Source organism: Sus scrofa, chromosome 3 (assembly GCF_000003025.6).
Source record: "Sus scrofa isolate TJ Tabasco breed Duroc chromosome 3, Sscrofa11.1, whole genome shotgun sequence".
NCBI lineage: Eukaryota > Metazoa > Chordata > Mammalia > Artiodactyla > Suidae > Sus > Sus scrofa.
Genome location: NC_010445.4, coordinates 57,585,360 through 57,610,895, shown reverse-complemented (window position 1 = coordinate 57,610,895; position 25,536 = coordinate 57,585,360). Strand labels below are relative to the sequence as shown.

The 25,536-nt window shown below is 46.9% G+C and overlaps 1 protein-coding gene across 1 annotated transcript; it reads right to left on the bottom strand.

The window, feature by feature from the left end:
* FOXI3 (forkhead box I3) lies at positions 20,530–24,227 on the bottom strand. The gene is given in 3 exon segments (XM_021088419.1): positions 20,530–21,060; positions 21,063–21,173; positions 23,554–24,227. Coding segments are annotated over 3 exon segments (1,257 nt in total). The 5' UTR covers positions 24,191–24,227; the 3' UTR covers positions 20,530–20,551.

The window sequence follows — 25,536 nt, the reverse complement described above, 5'->3', positions numbered from 1 at the left end:
TAAGGCCAAACTAGAAAAAGAAAGGATTTCACCCTGTCTGGGGGGTTAGACCACCCATGACAAGGAGGTTCTGGACAGCCAGTGAGTGAAAGGGGCTTCCAAGAGATTGTGAGTCTGGAGAGGGACAAAGTCAGAGTCAGGGCCCAGAAGGTGTCAATGGTTGGGCCTCCTCCCAACCAGACAGGGCACAGATTTCCTGGGGGTTGCCGCTTGAGTAACCAGCCCTAATTCTTGTGCCTTAGGGTGGAGCTCAAGGCCACATTCCCTCTCTATCTGCAGGCTAGAACACTCGTGCCTCTGGTCTAGACAGAAAGAAGGCGGAGCAAGGAGAAGGAAGGTCAAGGTAGGCCCTGGGTATTAGGGTGAACTGATGTACAGGCCTGGGTGGGGCTGAGCCTTCCAAGGAAGCAGTTACTCCAGGCTCTGCTGTGGGTCTGATCCGCTCTGTGCCCTTCTCTGCGCAGCTCTGCGGAAGTTGGGGATGCTGTTTTGTAGGTTTGATTGGATGTTATGTAGTTATTCCAGTAGTAGAAATGTTTAAAGCCTCAAAAGCAAGGCAAACTGTGCAGGTTTTTTTCCTTTTTTAAATAATTTTTTCCTTCTTTCTCTTTTCAAAATTTATTTATTATTAATTTTTTATTTTTTTGCTTTTCAGGACTGCACATGCAGCACACGGAAGTTCCCAGGTTAGGGGTCGAATTGAAGCCACAGCCACAGCAACTTGGGATCCGAGCCGCATCTTCGACCTACATCACAGCTCATGGCAATGCCAGATCTGAACCGGCATCCTCATGGATACTAGTTAGCTTCATTACCATTGAGCCACAACGGGGATGCCCTATCTATTTTTTATGCCCACACCCAGAGCATATGGAAGTTCCTGGGCCTGGGGTCGAATTCACAGCTGCGGCACAGCAGATCCTTTAAGCCCACTGAGAAGGACTGGGGACTGAAGCTGCTCCCCCACAACAACCCAAACCAATGCAGTCAGATTCTTAACCCACTGTGCCACTGAGGGAATTCCTGTGCGTGTTTGTTTTGTTTGTTTGTTTGTTTGTTTGTTTTGTTTTGTTTTTCCCCCAATGCAGAAGCTTGGCAGGGAGTGAGAGTTCCCTGTTCTGATAGGAACAAATTGCCAGCAGTTAGCTGAGGGCAGATAGAAACCCCTAGTGATAAGTGTCCCATCTCCCTTGAAGACTAAAGACATTGAATTCAGGAGTTGAGTAAAAATTTAGCGTGGTATAGATTCCTAGTGAGGTGTCAGGAAGTAAAGAGGAGACCCTATGAGATAATGCACAGATGTTATGCTTTTCATTCACAGAAGACGAAACAGGCATAAGAGTTTAAATAACAGGACTAAAGAAAAGGGGTTGGAAAAAAGGAAGAAATTACAATCTTTATAGTAAAATATAAAAATGAAACAGGAGTTCCCGTCAAGGCTCAGTGGAAACGAATCTGACTAGCATCCATGAGGATGAAGATTCGATCCCTGGCCTCACTCAGTGGGTGAAGGATCCATCGTTGCCATGAGCTGTGGTGTAATTCACAGACTCAGCTCAGATCTGATGTTGCTGTGGCCTAGTCCTGCAGCTGTAGCTCCGATTGGACCCCTAGCCTGGGAACCTCCATATGCCACCAGTGTGGCCCTAAAAAGCAAAATAAATAAATAAATAAATAAATAAATAGAGAGAGAAGAAAAAAGAAAAAAAGAGAAAAGAAACAGCAAAACAGCAAAGAAGAAAAAAGATAATTTCAAAAGATGACAAAATTAGATCAAACCTGGGTGACAATAAATGTGGGTGTCATAAGCTCACCAATGAAAGAGCAAGATTTCAAAAAGCCTCGAGTACAAAATCCCTCAATACGCTGTGTGAAAGAAACACAGCCAAAATAAACTGATTTTTAACAATTTACGGTTTAGAAGACAGGTAAACAAACACCATGAAAATGCCATTGAGAAAAGAACAAGGTTATATATGAATATCAGACAATATCTGTATCATCCTAGAGTGGCTTGAAATAATTTGCTAGAAGTAGAATTTCTAGGTCAAAAATAAGTGCACTTTAAATTTTGTGTAAGGTATCGCCTTCAGAAATTGCTAAATAGTGTAAGTAATTTATTTTTATTTTTTATTTTTTGTCTTTTTAGAGCCATACCCCCAGCATGTGGAGGTTCCCAGGCTAGGGGTTGAATCCAAGCTACAGCTGCCAGCCTACACCACAGCCACAGGAGCACAGGATCTCATCTGCCTCATCTGCAACCTACACCACAGCTCACGGCAATGCCAGATCCTTAACCCAATGAGCAAGGCCAGGGATGGAACCCAGGTCCTCATGGATGTTAGCCAGGTTCATTAACAGCTGAGCCACTACAGGAACTCCCTTAGTAGAAGTAATTTATATTGGCACCAATAATGTATAGGAATACACCATTGCCAACCTTGGAAATTATCAATCTTTTTCAATTTAATTAATATGAGTTTTTTTAAAAAGTATTTATTTTCATTTGCAGTTCCCTGACTAGTAATGAGGTTCAGAATCTTTTTTTTTTTTTTTTTTTGCCACACCCATAGCATGCGAAAGTTCTCTTGGGCCGGGGATCAAACCAGCACCACAGCAGTGATCTGAGCCACAGCAGTGACAACACTGCTGGATCCTTAAACCACTAAGCCACTAGGGAACTCCAGAATCTTTATATATATGTCAGCATCTGGTATTTCTTCTGTGTTGGCCTGTTCTATATTTATCTATTTTTTATGGATTTGTAGCTGAAGTATATGGAAAGTAATTATTTACTTTTCATATGCAGGTACGTCCAAAATTATAAAAATATCTTCATATCTTCTTATAATGATTTTATACCTTTGTGTTTGTTTTCAGATGTATCTCTTTAATCTTTATATGGTATAATAGAGTTTAAATGTATGTTTTCTTTATGATTTCCACCTGTCCTAACTCTGTTTTGAGAGTTTTTTCCTTTTTCCACTGATCTGAAATGCCACCTCAAGGATATTCGAAATGTAGATAGGTTCCTTAATGGTATCTTCAAACTGTCTCTTTGACATTTGTATTTTCCTGCTCTGATACAAGCTGTTTTAGAGTCTGTAAATGCTATTTCTTAATAGTAAGGGGAGAAGGGTATATATATATATATACATGTTTTTTTTTCTTTTTCCAAAATTGTCTCATTTATTATTTCCTACTCCAGACAAGCATGGGGAATTCTTTAGTTACATTAAAAAATTCATTGAGGACATTACAATTGGTATGACATTAAAATTTTTAATTGTTTTAGGGGAGAGTAACATCTTTGTACATTGAGTTTTCTTTTTTTTTTTTTTTTGTCTTTTTGTTGTTGTTGTTGTTGTTATTGTTGTTGTTGTTGCTATTTCTTGGGCCACTCCCGCGGCATATGGAGTTTCCCAGGCTAGGGGTTGAATCGGAGCTGTAGCCACCGGCCTACGCCAGAGCCACAGCAACGCGGGATCCTAGCCGCCTCTGCAACCTACACCACAGCTCACGGCAACGCCGGATCGTTAACCCACTGAGCAAGGGCAGGGACCGAACCCGCAACCTCATGGTTCCTAGTCGGATTCGTTAACCACTGCGCCACGACGGGAACTCCGAGTTTTCCTATTTAAGAACAAAGAAAGGAGTTCCTGTCATGGCACAGCGGAAACAATCCAACTAGGAACTGTGAGTTTGTGGGTTTGATCCCTGGCTTTGCTCAGTGGGTTAAGGATCTGGCATTGCCGTGAACTGTGGTGTAGGTCACAGATATGGCTCGGATCTGGCTTTGCTGTGGCTCTGGCGTAGGCCATCAGCTGTAGCTCTGATTCGACCCCTAGCCTGGGAACTTCCATATGCTGCAGGTATGGCCCTAAAAAGACAGAAAAACAAAAACAAACAAACAAAAAGAACAAAGAAAAAAAATTCAGAACTTTCACAGTTCTTGCTCACAAGCAAACAAGTTAGCCCACTATAGTGTCATATAACCTTATGGAATATGGGAGACACCTGGGTTGAAGGCAAAAGATTTTATTACTCACGCCACAGCAATCAACATACACGTCACATGTCCATGGGTTTCCCTCACTCCAAAAATCTCATAGGGACAACACACATGGGTGCTATGCACCCAGGAGGCTTGCATCACAGCTGAGAACTCCAAGGTTAGGGAATCTGAATCTTTTATAAAGAGAAGCAAAGATACTGGGGGAAACATCACTTTAATCATACAGTAAGCAGTCTTCTATTTATTCCAGATGGAGGTTCTATCACATCTTCCAGGGTTGTTGACTACATAAACATCTTTGAAAATATAGCTTGGAACAAAAGCTCAGTTAGTTCTGCTGTTCACAAGAACAAGAGTCCCCCAGAATCTCTCTCTCAACATATTTTTGTGTATATTGGCACATATTTGTAAATGAAATTTGTCTACATTTTGGGGGGGAGAGCTAACCAGTTTAAGAGTTAGTAGGATTTTACTAGCTTCATAGAAAAATTAATACATTTTCAGACTTATACTTGTTTTAAAAGTAACATTGGGATAATACAGTCTTTGAAGCACTGGTAGAGCTTACTCTTAAGTCTGTTTTGGCCTAGTGCCTTTTTAGATGTAGATTTCTTTACAGCTATTCACATTTTTTCTGCGGTTATTAACATGTTCAGGACTTCTACCTCTTATGCATCAGTTTTATTAGTTGATATATGGTATTGTTAGAAATATTTCCGGAGTTCCCACAGTGGCTCAGCGGTTAACAAACCGACTAGTATCCATGAGGACATGGGTTCTATCCCTGGCTTCGCTCAGAGGGTTAAGGATCCGGCATTGCTGTGAGCTATGGTGTAGGTTGCAGATGTGGCTTGGATCCCTTGTTGTTGTGGCTATGGTGTAGGCTGGCAGCTACAGCTTCAATTCCCCCTAGCCTGGGAACCTCCATATGCTGGAAACTCCAGCCCTGAAAAGAAAAAAGGCACAAAAAAAAGAAAAGAAAAGAAAAGAAAAGAAATATTTCCATTTCATCTAGATTTAATCATTTACTGTTTTATAGCATTTAACATGCAGGAATTTATTTATTTATTTGTTTTCCATTTTAGGGGCAAACCTATGGCATATGGAAGTTCCCATGCTAGGGGTCAAATCGGAGCCATAGCCACAGGGCTACACCACAGCCACAGTATCACCAGATCTGAGCTGCATCTGTGACCTACACCACAGCTTGAAGCAATGGTGGATCCTTAACCCACTGAGCAAGGGCAGGGATCAAACCCAAATCCTCAAGGATACTAGTGGGATTCTTAACCCGTTGAGCTGAGCCACAATGGGAAGTCCTAATATGCAGGAATTTATTAATCTGTGTTATTTTTAAAATGGGGAACATTGCAGGATTTTATTTGCTGGGTAGAACATAATTTTAGATCTGGCTTAATTTACTGATTAGGGTACAGTTATCAGAGAACTTTCATTCAGTCTATTAGCTTAGGCAGCTGCCTGAGACTGTGGTAATTTACTGACCACTGCTTTTTTTTTTTTTTTTTTTTTTTTAGGGCCGCACTTGCCACATATGGAAGTTCCCAGGCTAAGGGTCAAATCAGAGCTGTAGCCGCTGGCCTACATCACAGCCACAGGAACCTGGGACTTGAGCCACGTCTGTGACCTACACCACAGCTCATGACAAAGCTGGATCCTTAACCCACTGAGCGAGGCCAGGGATGGAACCCGCATCCCCATGGATGCTAGTTGGACTCATACCCCCTGTGCCACGACGGGAACTCCCCAAGATCACTGATTCTTTACTCGATTGTGTCCAGTCAAGTCTACCGATGAGCCCATCAAAAGCAGTCTACATTTCTGTTAAAGCATTTTTTATTTCTAATATTTCCTTTTGATTCCTGCTTCAAGTTTTCATCTATCTGTTTGCATTACCCATCTCTTCTTGCATAGTGTCCACTTTTTCCATTAGAGCCCTTAACATGTTCAAACTGAGTTTTTGCCTATTAGGATGCGTTGTAATTTTTTGGTGGAAAGCCAGGTATGATGAATCTGGTTAAAGGAACTGAGATAGGCCTTTACTACAAGGGTTTATGTTTATTTGACTATGTTTACTGTTCGGCTGTGTTTACTGTTTGTTGGAGCTCTATGTGTCAGAGGCTAACATTCCATCAAATGTCCTCCTCGTTTTAGCATCCTCTGTTGTCTTTGGGTTTCCCTAGAGACTCTGTCTTGAAATAGAGTCTGAGCCTTACTGTTCATTTAGTTATAACCCACTATTATTATACCAGAGACAGATTTTTTTTTTTTTTTTTTTGGTGTTTTTAGGGCTGCACCAGTGGCATATGAAATTTCCTAGGCTAGGGGTCAAATTGGAGCTGTAGCTGCTGACCTACACCACAGCAACATGGGATCTAAGCCATGTCTGCAAACTATACCACAACTCACAGCAACGTGGGATCAGTAACCTGCTGAGCGAGGCTAGGGATCGAACCCACATCCTAATGGTACTAGCTGGGTTCATTTCAGAGCCATGACGGGAACTCTGGATTTTTTTTTTTTTTTTTTTTTTTTCCTCTCTAGTCTTCGCTCTGAGAAGCTGAAAGAGTTCTTGGAGGCCAAACTCAGGCAAGTTCAGGAACTCCAAGTTTTTAACTTCCTCCAGCATCTGTCAATTACATTTTTGGTTTTTCTACCAGTGCTGGCTCCAATGCAAGAATAAACTTCCCTCTCACTAAACTGTGATTCTCAATGTTCGTCTCTCTTTCCAGTTTTAGAGGCATCAGTTTTCTGATGAATCTAAGGAAAATTGTTGATTTTCAGTTTGCTCAGCTTTTTCTTAGTGTGAGCATGGAAGTAATAACTTCCAAATTCTTGGCATGGCAGAAATCAGAAGTCCCTTAATTAATATTTCTACATCAATGACTCTACATCAATTTAAACTTCCAGCCTAGGTGCCTCCTCTGAGCTCCAGAAGCATCTGCATTCCCACTGGAACATCTCAGAGGCAACTCAGTGTATTTGAAACCAGATTTATGATCGCCCCTCCACACCCACCCACCCACCTCACACACACCAAATAACAACGGATCTGCTTTCGATTTTCCTCATCTCCGAAATCACACCTATACCAGCCAGTTTCCCAGGCTACCCACCTAAATCTCAGCCTTAATACCTTTCTTTCTTATACCTCTCTATCCAATGCCTCACCAAGTCTTGTTGATTTTACTTCCCTGAGACCTTGCACAAGAGTCCATGTCTCTTTTTCTGTTGTCACTATCCTGGTCCAAGACCAGGAAGTGCTATCACATTCGAATTTTGTCTACTTCATTCCTGAAGAACCCTTATCTCAAACCATCATTTCAGATGCAAATCTGATTATGTCCCGCCATCCTGCTCCACACACCCCACAGCCCGGCTCAGCCCCCCAGCACGCTGGGATCTCTTCGCCATTGAGACTTTGTAAGTTCTGTTCCCTATCGGAATGTGCTTGCCTTCCTCTCAGCTGGTCTACATTTGCCCACTTCCTCAAGTCTCAATTCAAGCCTTCTGCCCTCAGGAAAACCTTTTCTGAGTCCCCAGGCTAGATAACTGTCCTTCCTTTGATGCTCTCAGAACTTCGCCTTGCCCCTTAACTGTCCTCAGGCTGCTTTGTAATTAATAGTTACTAGAGAGATTATTTCCTTGATGTCAGTCTCCCCTAAAAGACTATAAACTCCAAGAGAGAAGGGAATAAGTCGGTTTTACTCGGCACTGTAACTTCAGCCCATGGTATAGAGCTTGGCAGAAAGTAGCCACTGAGAGGGGAGTTCCCGTGGTGGCTCAGTGGTTAACGAATCCGACCAGAAACCATGAGGTTGCAGGTTGGATCCCTGGCCTCACTCAGCGGGTTAAAGATCCGGCGTTTTGGGAGTTCCCGTCGTAGCGCAGTGGTTAACGAATCCGACTAGGAATTCGTTCGGTCCCTGCCCTTGCTCAGTGGGTTAACGATCCGGCGTTTTGGTGAGCTGTGGTGTAGGTCACAGACGCAACTCGGATCTGGCATGGCTGTGGCTGTGGTGTAGGCCGGCAGCTACAGCTCTGATTAGACCCCTAGCCTGGGAACCTCCATATGCTGTGGGTGTGGCTCTAAAAAAGACAAAAAAAAAAAAAAAAAAAAAAAGCCACTGAGAAATATTTATTAAACGACTAAATTAAATCTCTCATCTACATTCTGATGCCTCCCAGATCCACCTGGGTAAATTTACCAGATTTACATACCTAGCTTGGTCCTCCCTCCTAATCAATCTGCAGACTCCATCTCCTGCTGGGAAGTTCCTCCCAGGGGACCCATACCCCCTGCCCTGCTTCTGGAGTGTCCTGATCTGACAAATGGCGCTACCCTTCACCCCATGACTTTGAGTGGAACCCCGCTGCCATCTTGGAGTCCTCCTCCCTCTACCATCACTTTCTGGAAATCGCAAAGCCTGCCCCTTCTTCCCTCCTAAATGTCTCTCAATGCTCCCATTGATTTCTTCCCCAGCAGCCCAGCCCTATTTCAGATTCCCATCACCGGTTGCTCCAGTAGCTTTCAGTGAGATCTCCCTGGGAAGATCTTGTTCTTCCAAAGGATTCTCCACCAAGAACTCTTTTTGAAATACAGACTATATTGGATTAATTTCTATTCTGTTCTATTCTGCCCACTTCTATTCCATTGTCGGCCTTCTACCTCCCCCACTGCTCTGCCTGCTTAAATCTCTGCTGTCTGTGACTTGCATCAGAGGGCAGCTTCTCTCCGTTTCCGTAAGAGCCAGGGCCTTTGGGGTCCAGATCTCCATTCTGCTTCCACATTCTCCTCCTCCCCACACCTCTTTCCTGCCACCCTGCCCTCTTCACCTCACCAGCCCCTACTCAGGTCAGGGAATCTCCCAGAGATTCCCACGGCACCCCCTGCTTCTCCCATCAAATCACTTGTTACTGTGCTGTTATCCTCTCTTTGCTTCTTTCCCTCCGCTAGAATGTGAGCACCTTCGGAGTTCCCTTCATGGCCTAGTGGTTAAGGAACCTGTCTAGGATCCATGGGGATGTGGGTTCAATCCCTGGCCTCGCTCAGCGGGTTAAGGATCCAGAGTTGCTGTGCGCCGTGGTGTAAGTCACAGACACGGCTCGGATCCCGAGTTGCTGTGGCTGTGGTGTAGGCTGGTGGCTACAGCTCTGATTGGATCCCTAGTCTGGGAACTTCCATATGCTGCACGTGCAGCCCGAAAAAAGCAAAAAATATTAATAATAATTTAAAAAATAGAATGTGAGCATCTTCTTCATAGGGACCTTGATTTTAGCCTTGTCTCCTAGTAGGTATAGAGAGTGGTTAGTAAAAATCACTGAACAAATGAAGGGTCATTACATGTGAGAGCAAAAGATGAAGTGGGATGCGGCCCTTCTAGAGGAATCTTTGCATATAAGATGCTGGAGAGGAGGATTATTGCCTCAAAAGTACCAGCTGGCCCCACTGCTTCTTTAGCAATGGCAATAATCCAACTATTAGGGTGGGTGTGGAATTGGCAAATCCTGATTCTTAAAACATAGATATAACAGGACATCCAGCCTATAGCCTGGGAAGACAGTGGAAGAGGCTGGGGCTCTGCGGCTGACATTACCAGGCTTGGGGCAGCCACTCTTGGCTGCTCAGAGTTTAATCCCATTGAAGGAAGGTTTTTAAAAGCCTCTGCTGAAGTAGCAATTCCTTGGCACACACCACGAGGACGCAAAAAAAGGTGCTGTGTAACAGCTGCTGCGGGTGGAGTTTTTTTTAATTCTTTACCCAAACCTAGCAAAGGGGAAGAACTTGAAAGTCTTCTCGCTGAAACAAGTGCTGGGGGGCAGCTGATAGGTTGGTGATCAAAGACTGCAGGTGTTTGGCTGAGACTCATCTCCAGGAGAACACGGGGGAGGTATGAACGCGGAAAGAGGGAAGTGATGCGGAGATGGAGACGGCTGAGTTCTAAATCCCGGCTAAACATAGCAAAAATTCTTGAGGTGTTGCCCATTTAAAACTGAAGGTGAAAGAGAACTTTTCTACTTAATGTACTGAGCGATGCCACAGTCAGACAAGTGAGGTGTATCATAAATGAAAGTCTGGGGAAATGGATGCTGTATGCCTCCGTTTCCCCAGACAGGGAGGAGGAAAAAATGTACTTTTCCTTGATTGATAAGACACATTTTATTTTTTAAAAAGGAGGAGATAGGTGTTCCCACCATGGAGCAGTGCGTTAAGAATCCAACTGCAGGACTTCCCGCTGTGGCTCAGTGGGTTAAGGATCCAACTAGTATCCATGAGGATGCAGGTTTGATCTCTGGCCTTGCTCAGTAGGTTAAGGATCCGGCCTTGCCATGAGCTGTGGTGTAGATCACTGACGCAGGTCAGATCCCGAGTTGCTGTGGTTGTGGTGTAGGCCGGCAGCTACAGCTTCAATTCTACCCCTAGCCCAGGAACTTCCATGCGCCAAAAAAAAAAAAAAAAAAAAAAAAAAAAAAAAGGAAGAAGATGAATTTAACTGCAGTGGCTCAGGTTACTGCAAATGTGTGGAGATGCTACCCCCAGTGGCACAGTAGGTTAAAGGATCCAGTATTGCATCTGCTGCAGTATAGGTCTCAGCTGTAGCTTGAATTCAGTCTCTGGCCTGGAAACCTCCATATGCCACAGGCGCAGCCATAAAAATTTAAAAAAAAAGGCGGCAATAGGTATGGGAGGGGTTTAGTTAAGGTGGAAAGGACAGTTTATACTGGGCGTCCCCAAGGGACTTGGTGGAAGTGGGAGGGGCTTTGATGTTCAAGGGACAGCGGCCCTGGAGAAGGGCCTCTGAGCAGAAGCCTGAAAAGATCTGAGGAAACTGAACCCTCATGGCAGAAAGAATCACTGAAAAGATCCTAAACCTGAAGAGTTTGGAACATTTGAGGGGCTGCAAAGTGGTAAGTGGCTGGAGCCAAGGAAAAGAGGGGTTGAGGAGTAAGGGTGAGAGCTAGATCATGAGACAGGGCACAAAAGAAGGTTGGAGTTTGCTAATAGAAGTTACCAAAGGGGGGCTCCTTTGTGATCTAGTGGTTAGGACTCAGTGCTTTCACCTCTGTGGCCTGGGTTCAATCCCTCCTCCCTGATGAGATTCCCACATCAGGCAAAACAACAACAAAAAACAACAACAAACCCCTAAGAAAGTTTCTAAGCAGGGGGTTCCCATGGTGGCGTGGCGCAGCAGAAACTAATCCGACTAGGAACCATGAGGTTGCGGGCTTGATCCCTGACCTCACTCAGCGGGTTAAGGATTCGGCATTGCCGTGAGCTGTGGTGTATGTAGGTCGTAGACGTGACTCAGACCTGGCGTTGCTGTGGCTGTGGTGTAGGCCGGCAGCTATAGCTCCGATTGGACCCCTAGCCTGGGATCCTCCACATGCCTTGGGTACGGCCCTCAAAAGACAAAAAGACAAAAAAAAAGAAAGTTTCTAAGCGGGAAAGCAGTATCATCGAATCTATTGTTTAAAAGATTACTCTGGCTTCCAAATGGCGAATGAACTCAGAAAGGTAGGGATGGATACCATGCAGCCAGAAGGGAGCCAGGATTGGGGCTGGAAGGCCAGTTCAGGCTGCTGTCACCTTCAGGCTGGAGAGGTGGTGATGGCAGGGGAACTGGTGAGAAGTCATGGGCTGGAGACTCATTTTGTCTACTAGAGCCAACAGTTGTTTCAGGCTTGGATGTGGGGTGTGAGGGAAATGGGGGAAGCAAAATAAGAGTTAGTAGGTATTCGGTACATTTATTAGCTGACTCACCTGCTACCTGGAGTCCATGAATGAGTGAACTTCCCTTTCCTGGGAGACTTCCGTGGCTCCCAGAGGCCAGCTGTTTGCAAGATTCCCACTCTGTTTTTGTCATTCTGTAATATGAGGCTAATAGTACTCACTCCCCAAGATCATTGGGCAAACAAATGGTTAACACTGATGTCAGACTATCCAAGAAGAGACAAGTGGAGGTTAGAGTTCCCTGGTGGTCTAGTGGTTAGGATTTGGCACTTTCACTGCTGCGACCCAGATTCAGTTCCAAGTCTGAATCCCACATCAAGCCCCTGCATGCCATGGCCAAAAAAAAGAAAAGAAAAGAAAGGGAAGGAAAGAAACAAGTAGAGTTCTATGAGTGGACGTTACTGTTGGGCAAACACACAGATTCAATGTTAATGTATTGCACTCCTATATTTATAGCAGCACTATTCACAATAACCAAGACAGGGAAACAACCTAAATGTCCATCAACAGATACATGAATTAAGAAGATGGAATACATACACACAATGGAATACTACTCAGCCATAAAAAAGAACAAAATAATGCCATTTGCAGCAACAGGGATACAACTAAAGATCCTAGATTGAAGTGAAGCAGATCCTTAGTATTCTAAGTAAAGATACTAAGTAAAGTAAGTCAGAAAGAAAAAGACAGGAGTTCCCATTGTGGCTCAGTGGGTTAAGAACCTGACTAGTATCCATGAGGACGAGGGTTCAATCCCTGGCCTCGCTCACTGGGTAAAGGATCCGGCATTGCTGCAAGCTTTGGCATAGGTCAGAAATGTGGCTCAGAAATGGGTGGCTGTGGCTGTGGCACTGGCCAGCGGCTACAGTTCCGGTTGGACCCCTAGCCTGGGAACTTCCATATGCTGCAGATGCGATTCTAAAAAGACAAAAAGAATGTGGAATCTAAAATATGATACATGGGCCTGTCTATGAAACAGAAACAAGACTCACAAACATAGAGAATAGACTTGCGGTTGCCAAGGAGGAGGGTGGGTGGAGAGGGGGGGACTGGGAGTTTGGTGTTAGCAGATGCAAACTATTACATATAGAATGGATAAGAAACAAGGTCCTTCTGCATAGCACAGGGAAACTATATTCAATATCCTGAGATAAACCATAATAGAAAGGAAACTTAAAAAGAATGTATACATACGTATAATGGAATCACTTTGCTTACAGCAGAAATTAGCACAATATCTTAAATAAACTACACATCAATAAAAATAAATTAAAAAATGAAAATAGGGAGTTCCCATCATGGTGCAGCAGAAATGAATCCGACTAGGAACCATGAGGTTGTGGGATCTATCCCTGGCTTCGCTCAGTGGGTTAAGGATCTGGCGTTGCTGTGAGCTGTGGTGTAGGTCGAAGACGAGGCTCGGATGCCACGTTGCTTTGGCTGTGACGTAGGCCAGCAGCTGTAGCTCTGGTCGGACGCCTAGCCTGGGAACATCTATATGCCATGGGTGCAGCCCTAAAAAGCAAAAAAAAAAAGAAGGAAGAAACTGATAAAATAAAATCGATGTATTAACCCTCTCAATAGCCCTGAGAAGGAGATGTTGATATTATCCATTTTATAAAGTCTCAGGAAATTTGGACTTCAAGGCCATAGTCATAGTGCTTGTGATTCAGCCCAGGTATGGGAAGTTGGAGGTGAACAATGATGCAATGGGGTCAGTTGGCATCACCTTTGGGGATGAGAGGAAAGAGGTCTTCATGCTTGGTTGCTTGGTTTTTGTTTTTGTTTGGCCGTGCCTATAGCATGCGGAAGCTCCTGGGCCTGATATCAAACCCAAACCACAGCAGCAACTGGAACTGCTAAAGTAACAACGACGCGAGATCCTTAACTTGCTGCGCCCTAAAGGAACTCCTCCTTGTCCTTGTTAATGCCCCACTTGCTGATCCCAACCTGGAGCAGAGACATCCCCTCATTGTGGTTTGCTGAGGAGGAGAAAACCCCAACACACTTGTATCCTGGAACCTCCTTGCAAGCAGAGTTGGAGCTTCAATGCTGAGGCTAATGTTGGCATTGGCGTGGCTGGGAGGAGCCCAGGGCTGGAAGGACAAGGGCAAGGGGATCTGACTCTAGTCCCCAGGCCTTGCAGAGAGCACCCTTTGACTGCCCAGGCCTGAGGGCCTGATTTGTCTCCTCCCAGCAGCAGCACAGGGAAAAGAAGAGGTGAAGGAGTCAGTGGAGTGTCAGCCTCTCAGCCCAGGACAGGGAAACTGCCTGCTGCTCTCCTGAAGGTCCGGCCATTCTATCCCTGTCAGCAGAGGCTGGCAGCGGGGTTGGGGGAGCTAAGTCCCACCCTGTGCACATCTGTTCCAAGTACCCACCCCCACCCTTCTGCCACGCCCACTAAGGATCTTTTTTTTTTTTTTTTTTGTCTTTTCTAGGGCTGCACCCATGACCTATGGAAGTTCCCATGCTAGGAGTCTAATCAGAGAGAGCTGTAGCCACCGGCCTACGGCACAGCCACAGCAACACAGCAACATGGGATCCAAGCCACATCTGTGACCTACACCACAGCTCATGGCAACGCTGGATCCTTAACCCACTAAGTGAAGCCAGGGATCGAACCCACAACCTCATGGTTCCTAGTTGGATTCGTTAACCACTGAGCCATGAGGGGAACTCCGCCCACTAAGGATCTGAATGGGTCTGCTCATCCTTTTTTTCATCTTTTTAGGTCCACACTCGTGGCATATGGAAGTTCCCAGGCTAGGGGTTGAATTGGAGCTGCAGCTGCCGGCCTACACCACAGCCACAGCAACTTGGATTCCATGCTGTGTCTATGACCTACACCACAGCTAAGGGCAATGCCAGATCCTTAACCCACTGTTCGAGGCCAGGGATAGAACCTGGGTCCTCATGGATACTGGTCAGGTTCCTTACCACTGTGCCACAACAGGAACTCCCTGGGTCTGCTCATCTTAGTATCCTCAATGCCCAACACAGGGCCTGAGGCTCGGAGGGATGTGCTGATTCAGTGGATAAATTTTCTATGAGTCCAAGCCCATGTCTGGCTTTCCTCAGAAGTTTCAGAGCCTGAGATCTGGGGCTCAGATCTAGGCTGCTGGCTGATCCTGTAAAGGAGGACCTATAAAGGAAAACTGACTTCCCTGCATACCTTCCTCTATCCCTGAAAAGGAGCCCCAGACACAATAACCAATCTTACAAATGAAGTGCTTGAGGAGTTCCCATCGTGGCTCAGTGGTTAACGAATCCGACCAGGAACCATGAGGTTGCGGGTTCGATCCCTGGCCTTGCTCAGTGGGTTAAGGATCCACTGTTGCCATGAGCTGTGGTATAGGTCACAGACGCAGCTTGGATCTGGCGTTACTGTGGCTCTGGTGTAGGCCAGTGGCTACAACTCTGATTCGACCCTAGCCTGGGAACCTCCATGTGCTGTGGGGGCGGCCCAAGAAATGGCAAAAAGACAAAAAACAAAACAAAACAAAAAAAACCAAATGAAGTGCTTGAAGAGAAAAAGGGGACAGGTGGCAGAGTAGGAGCCTAGGTTCTAAGCCCAAATCTGCAACCAGCAAGCTGCATGGGCTTGGGCAAGTCACTTAACCTCTCTGTTTCTCATCTTCAAAATGGAGAGGCATTATAGTAGGTTAAGGGCAGGTAGGCTGTGACATCAGAGGGCCTGACTGGGGTGGAGGTGGGGGGCACGGCACGCCCACAACATGCAGATGTTCCTGGGCAAGGGATCAAACCCGAGCCAGGGTCTGCAACCAGAGCCACAGCAGTGACAACGCTGGATCCTTAATCTGCTGAGCCACAAGGGAACCCCCAGATGGCCTGATTTTGAATCTCAGTTCAACCACTTACCTGCAGGGACCACTTAGATTTTTGACCTTGGCCCGGTTATACAAACTTCCTGAGCCTCAGCATTCTCACTGGTGAAATGAGCAATCTACCTCCTAGAGTTGCTGAGAAGGTTAAAACAGCTATTTTAAATTTAGCGTGTGTATATATATTTTAGGACTGTGCTTGGCACCCAAGAATTGAGTTATTATTATTGTAATGCTCACCTTTTTTAAAATGATAAAGGACTGTTCTCCAGGCCTCCCAGAGCTTTGGCTAGGATCCCTCGACATCTTGAATAAAAAGGCAGGGAGGAATTCAGTAGGTATCAGGTCTTTTTTTGACCTTTTTTTGTTTCAAACCTGACAGGAAATTCCTTCTTCGTTCAGCGGTGCCAGCCACCCAGCCACCAGCCCAGCTGACTGCTTTCCATGACAATAGGCAAGGCCACAAGCCCCCAGGTCTCTACCTCCAGAAACCAGCAAATCCCCGCCTCAGGAAACCACCACGAGATTTCTTTTTCAGTAAAAACATCAAGGTTTTAGCTAGTAGAGGCGCTCAAGAAAAAAAAAAAAAAAAAAAAAAAAAGTTAGATCCTGAAGATTTAGGCTCTTTCCAAGTACTTGAAAGTCTCCGGGAGACCAAGGAGTACAGAGTGGTCTTTTCTTCTGAAGTCCAGGGATGTTCCTCTTTCCTCTGGGCCCCCATACTTGGCCCACTTGGCCCCAGGGAGAAACTTGCCAGAGCCCTGGGGAGCTGGGCAAAGGGTGGGGTGCACCGGCGCCCAGCTTTCAAAGCCTCTAGGCTCTGGCTCCTTTTTCCCAGGAAAGCTCAAGAAGGAGATGAACGCTCTAAAAGTATCAGGAAGGATACCTGAAACCTGCCGATTACTTTTTCCAATTCTCCCTTACCCCCATCTTATCCTAAAAGGTACACTAGGGAGTTCCTGTCATGGCTCAGTGGTAACAAACCCAGCTAGTATCCATGAGGACTCGGATTCGATCCCTGGCTCCGCTCAGTGGGCTGCGGTGTATGTAAGTAAGTCGCAGACGGGGCTGGGATTCTGCGTTGCTGTGGCTGTAGTGTAGGCTGGCAGCTGCAGCTCCGGATTCGATCCCTAGCCTGGGAACTTCCATATTCAACATATGGAAGGGTGCGGCCTTCAAAAGACTAAATAAATAAATAAATAAATAACAGGTACACTAGGTCCTGGGAGCCTGAAAGGCACCTGCTTTAAGTTATAGAGAGGTCCAAGGATCCTCAGCCTGGGCTGCAACTTGACGCCAGGCCCGAGTTCCTGGGGGGACTCTGTAGAAGCCACGGGGCCTCGTCTCTTCCTCTGCACCTCCCCAAATAATGAATAGTGGGATCTAGCTCAGGTCCAGAATTCCTGACCCAGTTCCTGGGCAGAAAATGTCACAGATGCTGGAAATCAGTACCAGTTGGAATGCCTGTGCTGACTTTGACCTGGAAACGTCACAGCCACAGGCAGCTTGGTTCCTTTCCCTTTAATCCCAGGCCCAGCGGAAGGCAGTCCCCTGAGACTTGCCCCAACACAGCTTCTTCAGTCCCGGGCTTGGAGGCAGGGCTGCCCTGCTGCCTTTGGTCATGGTTCTGGAGATCAGAAGTGGATGCTTCTCTTCACCTTTGTTGTCACAGACACCGTGGTTCTGGCATTTCATAGCTATCAATCACCCACAGCTAGGTACTTCCAAATACAGGTTAAACACCTTCTTTTCATATGTCTTTCTTTCCAAGAAATCCTTAGGCCTGCTCTCCCCACCACCATCCCCATCAAAAATAACCCAGATAGTTTACTATTGTTTGATCAAAATTATTCCCAGCCTGGGTCTCTATGGAAACTGACCTGTACTGGAGCCCAGAGGCCTAATTCATTCAGGGCTCAACTACTAGCCCTAGAGCCTAGGACTTTGTGTGAGGGAGTACAGGGACTCCAATTCCTCATTGGCAAATTGTGGGCCTTGGTCTAGATCAGTGGTCCTCAATCAGGTCTAATTTTGTCCCCAGGGGACATTTGGCAATGTCTGGAGATACTTCTGGATGTCACTCGTGGCCAGGTTGGGGAAAGAGGGAGTGCTTCTGCCATCTGATGGTTGGGAACCCAGGATGCTAAAGCTCTGTGATGCCATAGGGCAACCTCCACAACAGGTTACCCAGCTTCATAAATCTATAGTGCTGAGGTTGAGAAAGCCTAGGGTAGGAACCTCATCTTTCAGGTTTCTTCTAGTTAGGGCCAAGTTCAAGTGTTCCTAGCTTTCCCTGGAAATGATGGGCTGCCTGTGGCCCCCTTGAGGACCACAGCTCTCAAAGCCACAGAGCTGTGTGGCATGCTGCCAGCTAATGAGGGCTTACAGCACCATTTCTCTCTGGAACAGAAATTATCTGGCATACTGAAAGTTAGTTTAACTTAAATGACAGAACTGTTAACTCTGTTAAAAAGAAAGTGCTCATATGCCTAGAGACCCTTCCAAAGAGTAATTGTTTCATTCCAACTCTTTCGGATGAGGGTAGTTAGAACAAATCCAATATAAAAATCAATGGCTTGCTCTTTCAACACATCATTTCAACAAAATCCCTGTAGTGGCTTTGGTGCCATGCCACTCATACATCTATTCTTTTAGGAAAAAGAAGCTGGAGAGAGAAAAAAACAGTAAGTCCTCAAAGTGGCCAGAAGTCATCCCACTTAAAAGTTTATTTCATGTGATTTCCAGCATGCAGTGTGCTTTCTTAGGAAAAAAAAAAAATATTTTTAATCCCAGTTCACATTATAAATTAATTTACAAATATAGAATTGTGTTAGAAACAATATTTATAAAAGTCCATACGATTTTTTTCACATAGAAAAATATCCATAGAAATTGGGGTTTTGTACACACAATACGGGGGGTAGTCTCTTTGGTTGCCTGCCTGCATAATACTTAAAAAGTAATGGTGAATGGTAATGTTATTTTTACCTCAGCTGGCTATTCCTAAAAAACAATTTCCTGTATGTATATTTCAAAATGAAAATGTAACAGTAATGCTGTAAGAGTGGTAAAAAAGAATACACAGGGGAAAGTTAAAAGTTTTTTTTACAATGTACTTGTGTTCTTTTCTAAAAACATTAAAACCCCAAACCAGCAACGCTCCTATCAAAGACTGAACATGGCACAAAGGCGATTCACAGGACGCTATTTTCATCTTAATGCATTCTTATTCCAGTACAATCAACAATTGTCATCAATTTAATTCACACTTTTTGGAGAAGTTCAAACGGTGGCTGAGTGTCTGCCATGTACCAGGCACTCTGCTGGGCACTTGGGTGCTGGGGGAAAGGGGTGACCATAAAAACACTATTCAAATGAAGATATCTCTTCAGGAGTAAAAGGGAGTGCTAAAAATAAATTACATTAAAAAATTCTTTTGATCACAAATGTTTTATTAAAAAACTATAAAAATTCCATTTAAAAACTATTATTAATCAAAACTCTAAAACTGTTGAAAAGATGACAAATCCAGGACGTGTGCTAGAAGGGACAGGACGTCAAGTTAACTAGGACAATGGTCACCCCAGACCTCAGAAATATGGCAGCAGAAATAGGGCAGAGGTGGTGACCATCCCCACCGCTCAGAGGGACATCTCAAGTGATATTTTTCATCCAGAATCTTTGGTCACGTGAAATCCAGTTCATTCCTACTCCTTATGCACTATGTCTGCCTGTGCACGTCGGCACCTTTGTTTTTCAGGAACTGGAACACAAAGCTTACCAGCATCAATTCTGGAGCCAGATCGCCTCAACTGGCTCCTGGCTGGCTCCAGGACTTACTATGTGGCCTTGGGCAAGTAACCTAACCTCTTAGTGTTTTCCTGCCCTCATACAGAAAATGAAGGGTAGTAATAATCCCTATCTCCCAAGGTTGTTGTGAGAATTAAATGAGTCAATCCGCGTCAAGTGTCTAGAACACTGCCTAGCATGCAGCACTTGGTTGGGCGGTTTTATGGCTATTAGGGTCTACCTGGTACCTGACACTGGGCATAAACAGAAGTGATGTGCGAGCCTGATGGAGCTCAAGGATTTGTGGCGGTTCCTAGCACAGTATCTGAGAAACTTCCATTAGCCACAAAGAAGACTATGGAGGTTTCCTCTAAAATTCCAGCTCTCTGACTTTTCCAGAAAAATCAGAATGCTGCCAGGAAGAAGATAACCAGCTGCCCATAGCAGCCTTCAGCTGGTCAGTCCCAACTTCTCCCTACTGCTTCCATTGCCAACTGTTACCTTTTTTTCCTTTCCTGTAATTTCATTCACTTGTTTGTTTGTTTTTTTTTAAAGCTGATCCCTGAACACATTTGAGCTTGTAACAGTGATGAACAAACAGACATGGTCCCTGCTCTCACCGGGCTCCCAAGTAAGATCCCAGAACAGAGCTGGATTTCTCTCCAGGGAGGCCCCTATCCAGAAAAAACCTGTGGAAAGCTTGCCAAGTTACAGAAAGACTTCTCTACTGTACCCACGCTGCTAGTAGCATTGTTGGTGGCCTGAGAGCTAAGCCAGGAGCTCCGGAGAAATGCAGTCTTAGTTCCTGCCCCAGACCTGCCACCTTGCAATCTGCATTTTAACAAGATCTCAAGTGTGGGAGTTCCAGTGGTGAAGCAGCGGAAACAAATTCGACTAGGAACCATGAGGTTTCAGGTTCGATCCGTGGCCTCGGTCAGTGGGTTAAGGATCTGGCATTGCCGTGAGCTGTGGTGTAGGTAGCATCCTGCCTTGCTGTGCTGTGGCTGTGGTGTAGGCCAGCAGCTGTAGCTCCGATTGGACCCCTAGCCTGGGAACCTCCATGCCGCAGTGCGGCCCTAAAAAGACCAAAAAATAAAAATAAAAAAAAAGATCTCAAGTGTGCATATTCAGGTCTAAGAAACACGCTGTGCTCTATACCTCAGAGCCCTCTCGGGGGTAGATGAGGCTGTTGACCACGCTGAAGTTGTAGAAAGGGCTGCCAAAGGGGCCGCTTTGCCCCCCACTGGTGCTGGCCGGGAAGGGACTATAATAGGAAGATCTCTGGCTGCTGCTGTTGCCCGTGCTGTGACTTAGCTGCAAGGTGTCTGGAGAGGCGTCCGAGCCGGAGCTGGGGGGGAATGTGCCGCTGGAGGGCACCTGGGCCCCCTGGATCCCTAGGTGGCGGCCACCCGGGAGCGCTCGCTGGGTGCTTGCACTGCTGCTGACGCTTAGGGTGCCGAGGCTGCTGAAGAAGCTGTTCAGGCAGGGGGTAGAAGAGAGCAGGGACCCTCCAGGGGAGGAGGCAGTACTCTTGGTGCCCTCAGGAGGTTCCGGGGACTGGGAGGGTCTCAGCAACGCAGAGGCGCTGTCCCCTTCCGGCTTTCCCCCTACTCCAGACCCCAGTCCTGGGGAGAGCCCCTCTTCAGATTTGGATGTCCCATAGCTACCGCGGGGGTGTTACTGGCTTCCGAGCGGCGCTTTCGCTTCCGACGGAAGTTCCCGTTGTCAAACATTTTCTCACAGTTGGGATCCAGGGTCCAGTAATTCCCCTTCCCTAAGGAAACAAGAAAGATGGCTGAGTTAGGGGTGGACCACGAATTGGGCTTCTGATCTGAGAGGAGGGGGGCAGGCACTCAAACTGACAAAGAGGCTCAATCCATTCTGCTGTTTAAATGTATTTTGGGGGGAAGATTGCACTAAACCTGAGCCTCCCTTTCCTTATCTCTAAAAATAGGGGTTGGCTGTGAGGGTTAATGATAGATCTCTGCCAAGTGGCCAGCACACAGGAAAAGCAGTGGAAAAACAATTATCTGTTATCATTATCATTGGCTGAAAGGGGACAATACCTGCCCCTAAAAATACTCCACTGGAAAGAGGCGACCTCAAATACACAACCTTCTGCCTTGCAAGGCATCTCTTTGGAGTACCAGGAAGCTCCATGCACCCTCCTCACCTAGGGCAGGAGGTGCCCCCTTGTCTCTTCCAAGCTTTTCCTTCACTCCGCTAACTTCAGAGATCAGGGCCACATTTGATGCTCGCAATGCCAGCCTTCTGCTTAGATAATTTCCCTCACTATCTAGCACAATGGGAGTAAAAAAGATCTATCATCTAGGAGGATTTTATCTCCCAACAGCTTTTTTTTTTCACATCCAGTAAAAAGAATCTTTGGCATCTGAAAGTACTGTAAAGCCCTTATCTTGGAGTGAGTTCTCCGCCTGGATAATGTTATTCCTCACGGGTCTTTTTTTTCAGCCAGAGAAACTGAGGGACAGATTGGCTAGTAACCTTCCATCTTCCCAGGCATCGATGGTAGGGGCCAGAGGTTTAAGCAGGTTGGCTCTGGACTCAGTATCTTTTTTCTTTTTTCTTTTTTTTTGCTCTTTCGGGCTACACCTGCAGCATATGGAAGTTCCCAGACCAGGGGTCGAATGGGAACTGCAGCTGTTGGCCACAGCCACAGCAACACAGGATCCAACCTACACCACGGCTCAACCCACTGAGTAAGGCTAGGGATGGAACCCACATCCTCATGGATACTAGTTGGGTTCGTTATCGTTGAGCCACAACAGGAACTCCCTGGACTCAGCATACTTGACCACTGTATTGCTCTGCTTCCACACTTCCACATTAGCACACTTCTTCACATCCATTACCTCCACCAACACATTTTCTGCAAGGAGTTGAACAACTATCTAAATAATCATCTAAATAATATCATGGAACAACTATCAATACCTACACCTCTCAGGTTATTTCCATTGTGTCACCTCAAGCCCTTTGACAAAAGGCATAGCTAGAGATCCTTGACTTTTTAGGAAATCCAGAACTATGCAGGGAAATTTCCATGATCATCTTTGATAATTTAGAGGCCAAATATGGAAGATGCATCTTCTAGAACTGCACTCCTTGTCCAGTACAGTAATCACTCACCACACTTGGCCTTTGGGCATCTGAAAAGTTGCTAGTTCCAAATGAGATGCGGTGTAAAACACACACACAGAATTTTGAAGACTTAGAATCATGTCAAGTATCTCACTAGTAATTTTTTTATATTTGTTAAATGCTGAAACAATTACCTCCAAAAAATTAGAAATTATTTCACCAGGTTCTTTTTACTTTTTTCACGTGGCTTCTAGAAAATTTACAATCATTATGTGGTTTATATTGTATTTCATCTGGAAAGCCCTGCTCTAGAATAACTTTAGGTACAAATACTCCAGAGCAGTTACATAATTTACACAAAGTCTTGGCTTTCTGTGGAGTCCAAATGCAACAGTTTTATTTCTCTTCTCTTTTTCTGCTCACAACTCTTCCCCCACCTCCCTTGTCCTGGGCTCCTTCTGCAAACCTGCAGGAGGGCTGTTTCTCTCATTGTTGAACTTGTCTCTACCTCATCCCTCAACTAAGAGGGAAAGCCCTCCTCAGCTTAGATCAGAACGAAGTCTACTTGGGATTTTCATGTCGGCACTTCTAAAACAGTTAAAGTTCCCAAACCACAATGCGCAGGACCCCTCGGCTCCGGTCTCAGGACGCCTGTGCCACCACCTTCGAATTCTCCCTCTCCAGGTAGGCGCAGGTCTCGGTTAAGAAGCGCACGGGGAGTCTCTCGCGAACCCGAGGCAGGAGAGGTGCATCGCCGGACAGCTGGAGTGTCCGGCTGCTCTAACGCTTGGTCTCCCCCCACCTCTCTCGTGAAAAGTGATGGGATTCTCAGCTCATCCCAATCTCTTTATAGCCGTCCCTTATCTGAGAACTCGTCCCGTGCACTTTTTTTCCTAATCTACCTCCCTATTCCTAATTGACCCTCCCTTCCAAAGGCCTGATGAACAGCCAGGGGAAGATTCAAGGCTTTTTCCATTTTCCCTAACTCACCAGCCGCTGTGGGAGGCGGGAATGGGTGAGGGACCCGCCGGCAAGCACTTGTCTGCCCTTACCTGGGTCGTCCTCGTCGCGGGGCACCTTCTTGAAGCAGTCATTGAGCGACAGGTTGTGGCGGATGGAGTTCTGCCAGCCGGCCTTGCTGCGCTGGTAGAAGGGGAAACTGTCGGCCACGAACTGGTAGATATGGCTGAGCGTGAGCTTGCGCTCGGGCGCGCTCTGGATGGCCATGGCGATGAGCGCCGAGTACGAGTAGGGTGGCCGCACCATCTTCATCAGATCCTCGCGGCTGGCCATGGACAGCCAGCCCAGCTCCCCGGGCGCCGCGGGCCCCGCGGGCGAGGCGGGCGCGGCGGACGCGGATTGCGCGAAGGGCCGCTGCGCGCAGCCGAAGGTGCTGGCGGCGGTCGGCGGCTGCAGGAAGGGACCCGGCGCGCCCCCGGGGGGCGGCGGCGGCGGCGGGGGGGCGCCTAGGTACGCGGCGGCAGCGGCGGCGGCGGCGGGGGGACCGCCCACCGCCGGCCCGTTGAGCCACAGGTAGGGGTTGGCGGCGGCAGCCGGCGGTGCGGCGTAGTCGGTCAGTCCGTAGGGCGCTCGAGAGGGCGGAGGGGCGCCCGGGGCAGTGGCGGCGGTGGCCGGGGGCAGGCCGGGCTGAGAGTACACGCCGAAGTTGTCGCCGCAGTAGAGAGCCATGTCGGTGGCCGTCGGCGGGTGCGGCGCGGCGGCGGCGAGGGGCGAGCGGGGCTGATCTCGCCGCTCGGGCGAGAGCATCCCTTTGGGGGCCAACCCTGCGGCCCCGCCTCAGCCCTCACTTGGCGACCGGTGTCCGGGACGGGGGAGCAGGAGGAAGGCGGGCCGGTGCACGCGGAGCGCCGGCGAGCCGGCTTCTTATAACCGTCCGCTGCGCGTCTCCTCCCGGGCTGGTCCCGGGGCTGGGCGGCGGCCCGCGGGCCCCGGCTCTCCACGCCCCCGCCACGCCCCACCTGCCCGCGCGTCCCGGCAAAGAGCGCGGAAACCTCGCGCCGCCCGCCGTGCCCGCCCCGCCCCTGCGGCCCCTCCTCGCTCCCCGGGCGGAGGGAACCGGGGCGGCTGGAGCCTCCAGAATTCAGGAGAACGGCTCCCCATTCCTAACCATCGCGTTCTCAACACGATAACGAAATAAAATAACAAATATCAAAACAAAGAGAAGATTACCAAAACAGTACAACTATTTTCGAAAAAGTGTAAGTTCACTTTGGTGGCCGCCTTGGCCACCTGCCGAGCCCCCTTTGGTATTTCGACCTCGAGCTTCTACACCTTTTGTGATCGAGTTGCAGGATTCACGTCCGGTCTCGACTGATCGGCTCCCAGTCGAAAATAATAGACGTGATTTACAAGTCTTTGGGGGCACAGGATAGATACCGAGGAGCATCCCTTCTCCTAGGGGATTCTTGGAAGGGAGGGACTGAAATTGGTTTTTAATTTCTCTAACCACGTCTCTAAACATAACGTTAGGTTCGTGTGCATTCGGGAAGCGTCTGTTCATATTAGGTTCCGTTTGCACAGTCTTTTCGTGTGATTTGTTGCCTTCCAAACCGAAGAGTGAACATTTTCAAAGACATTTAAATAAGTGGGTTCGGAATTAGCATTTTAAAGCCAACTGTAATTTAAACTGTGCAAGAAGGGCTCATTTTCAAAAAACGGTCTTAACGAATTTTGGCTTAAGACTTGCCCTCTTCTGTTTTGTAAGTTTTCAAATGCGGCTCCTGCCTGGAAAAACAAACAAAACCAGTAAAATACTGTTGCGACCCCACATGCCACGCAATCATTATATATTGGCTCCGAACAATAAGAAAAGTGTTTTCTTTTACAATTAAAACGATTCCGAAGTACGTTCTTAACAAGTGACAGGTCTGCGATTCTTGTTTAATGGAGAGGGGAGGGGGAAAAGGATTTTTTTCTATTTGCAATTGCAGACTGAAGGTCAAAATATTTAAAAATTCGGAAACTTCCCCCACCCCCGCCCGGCATTTGGTTTCACGGCAAAGTTAGTTATGTGC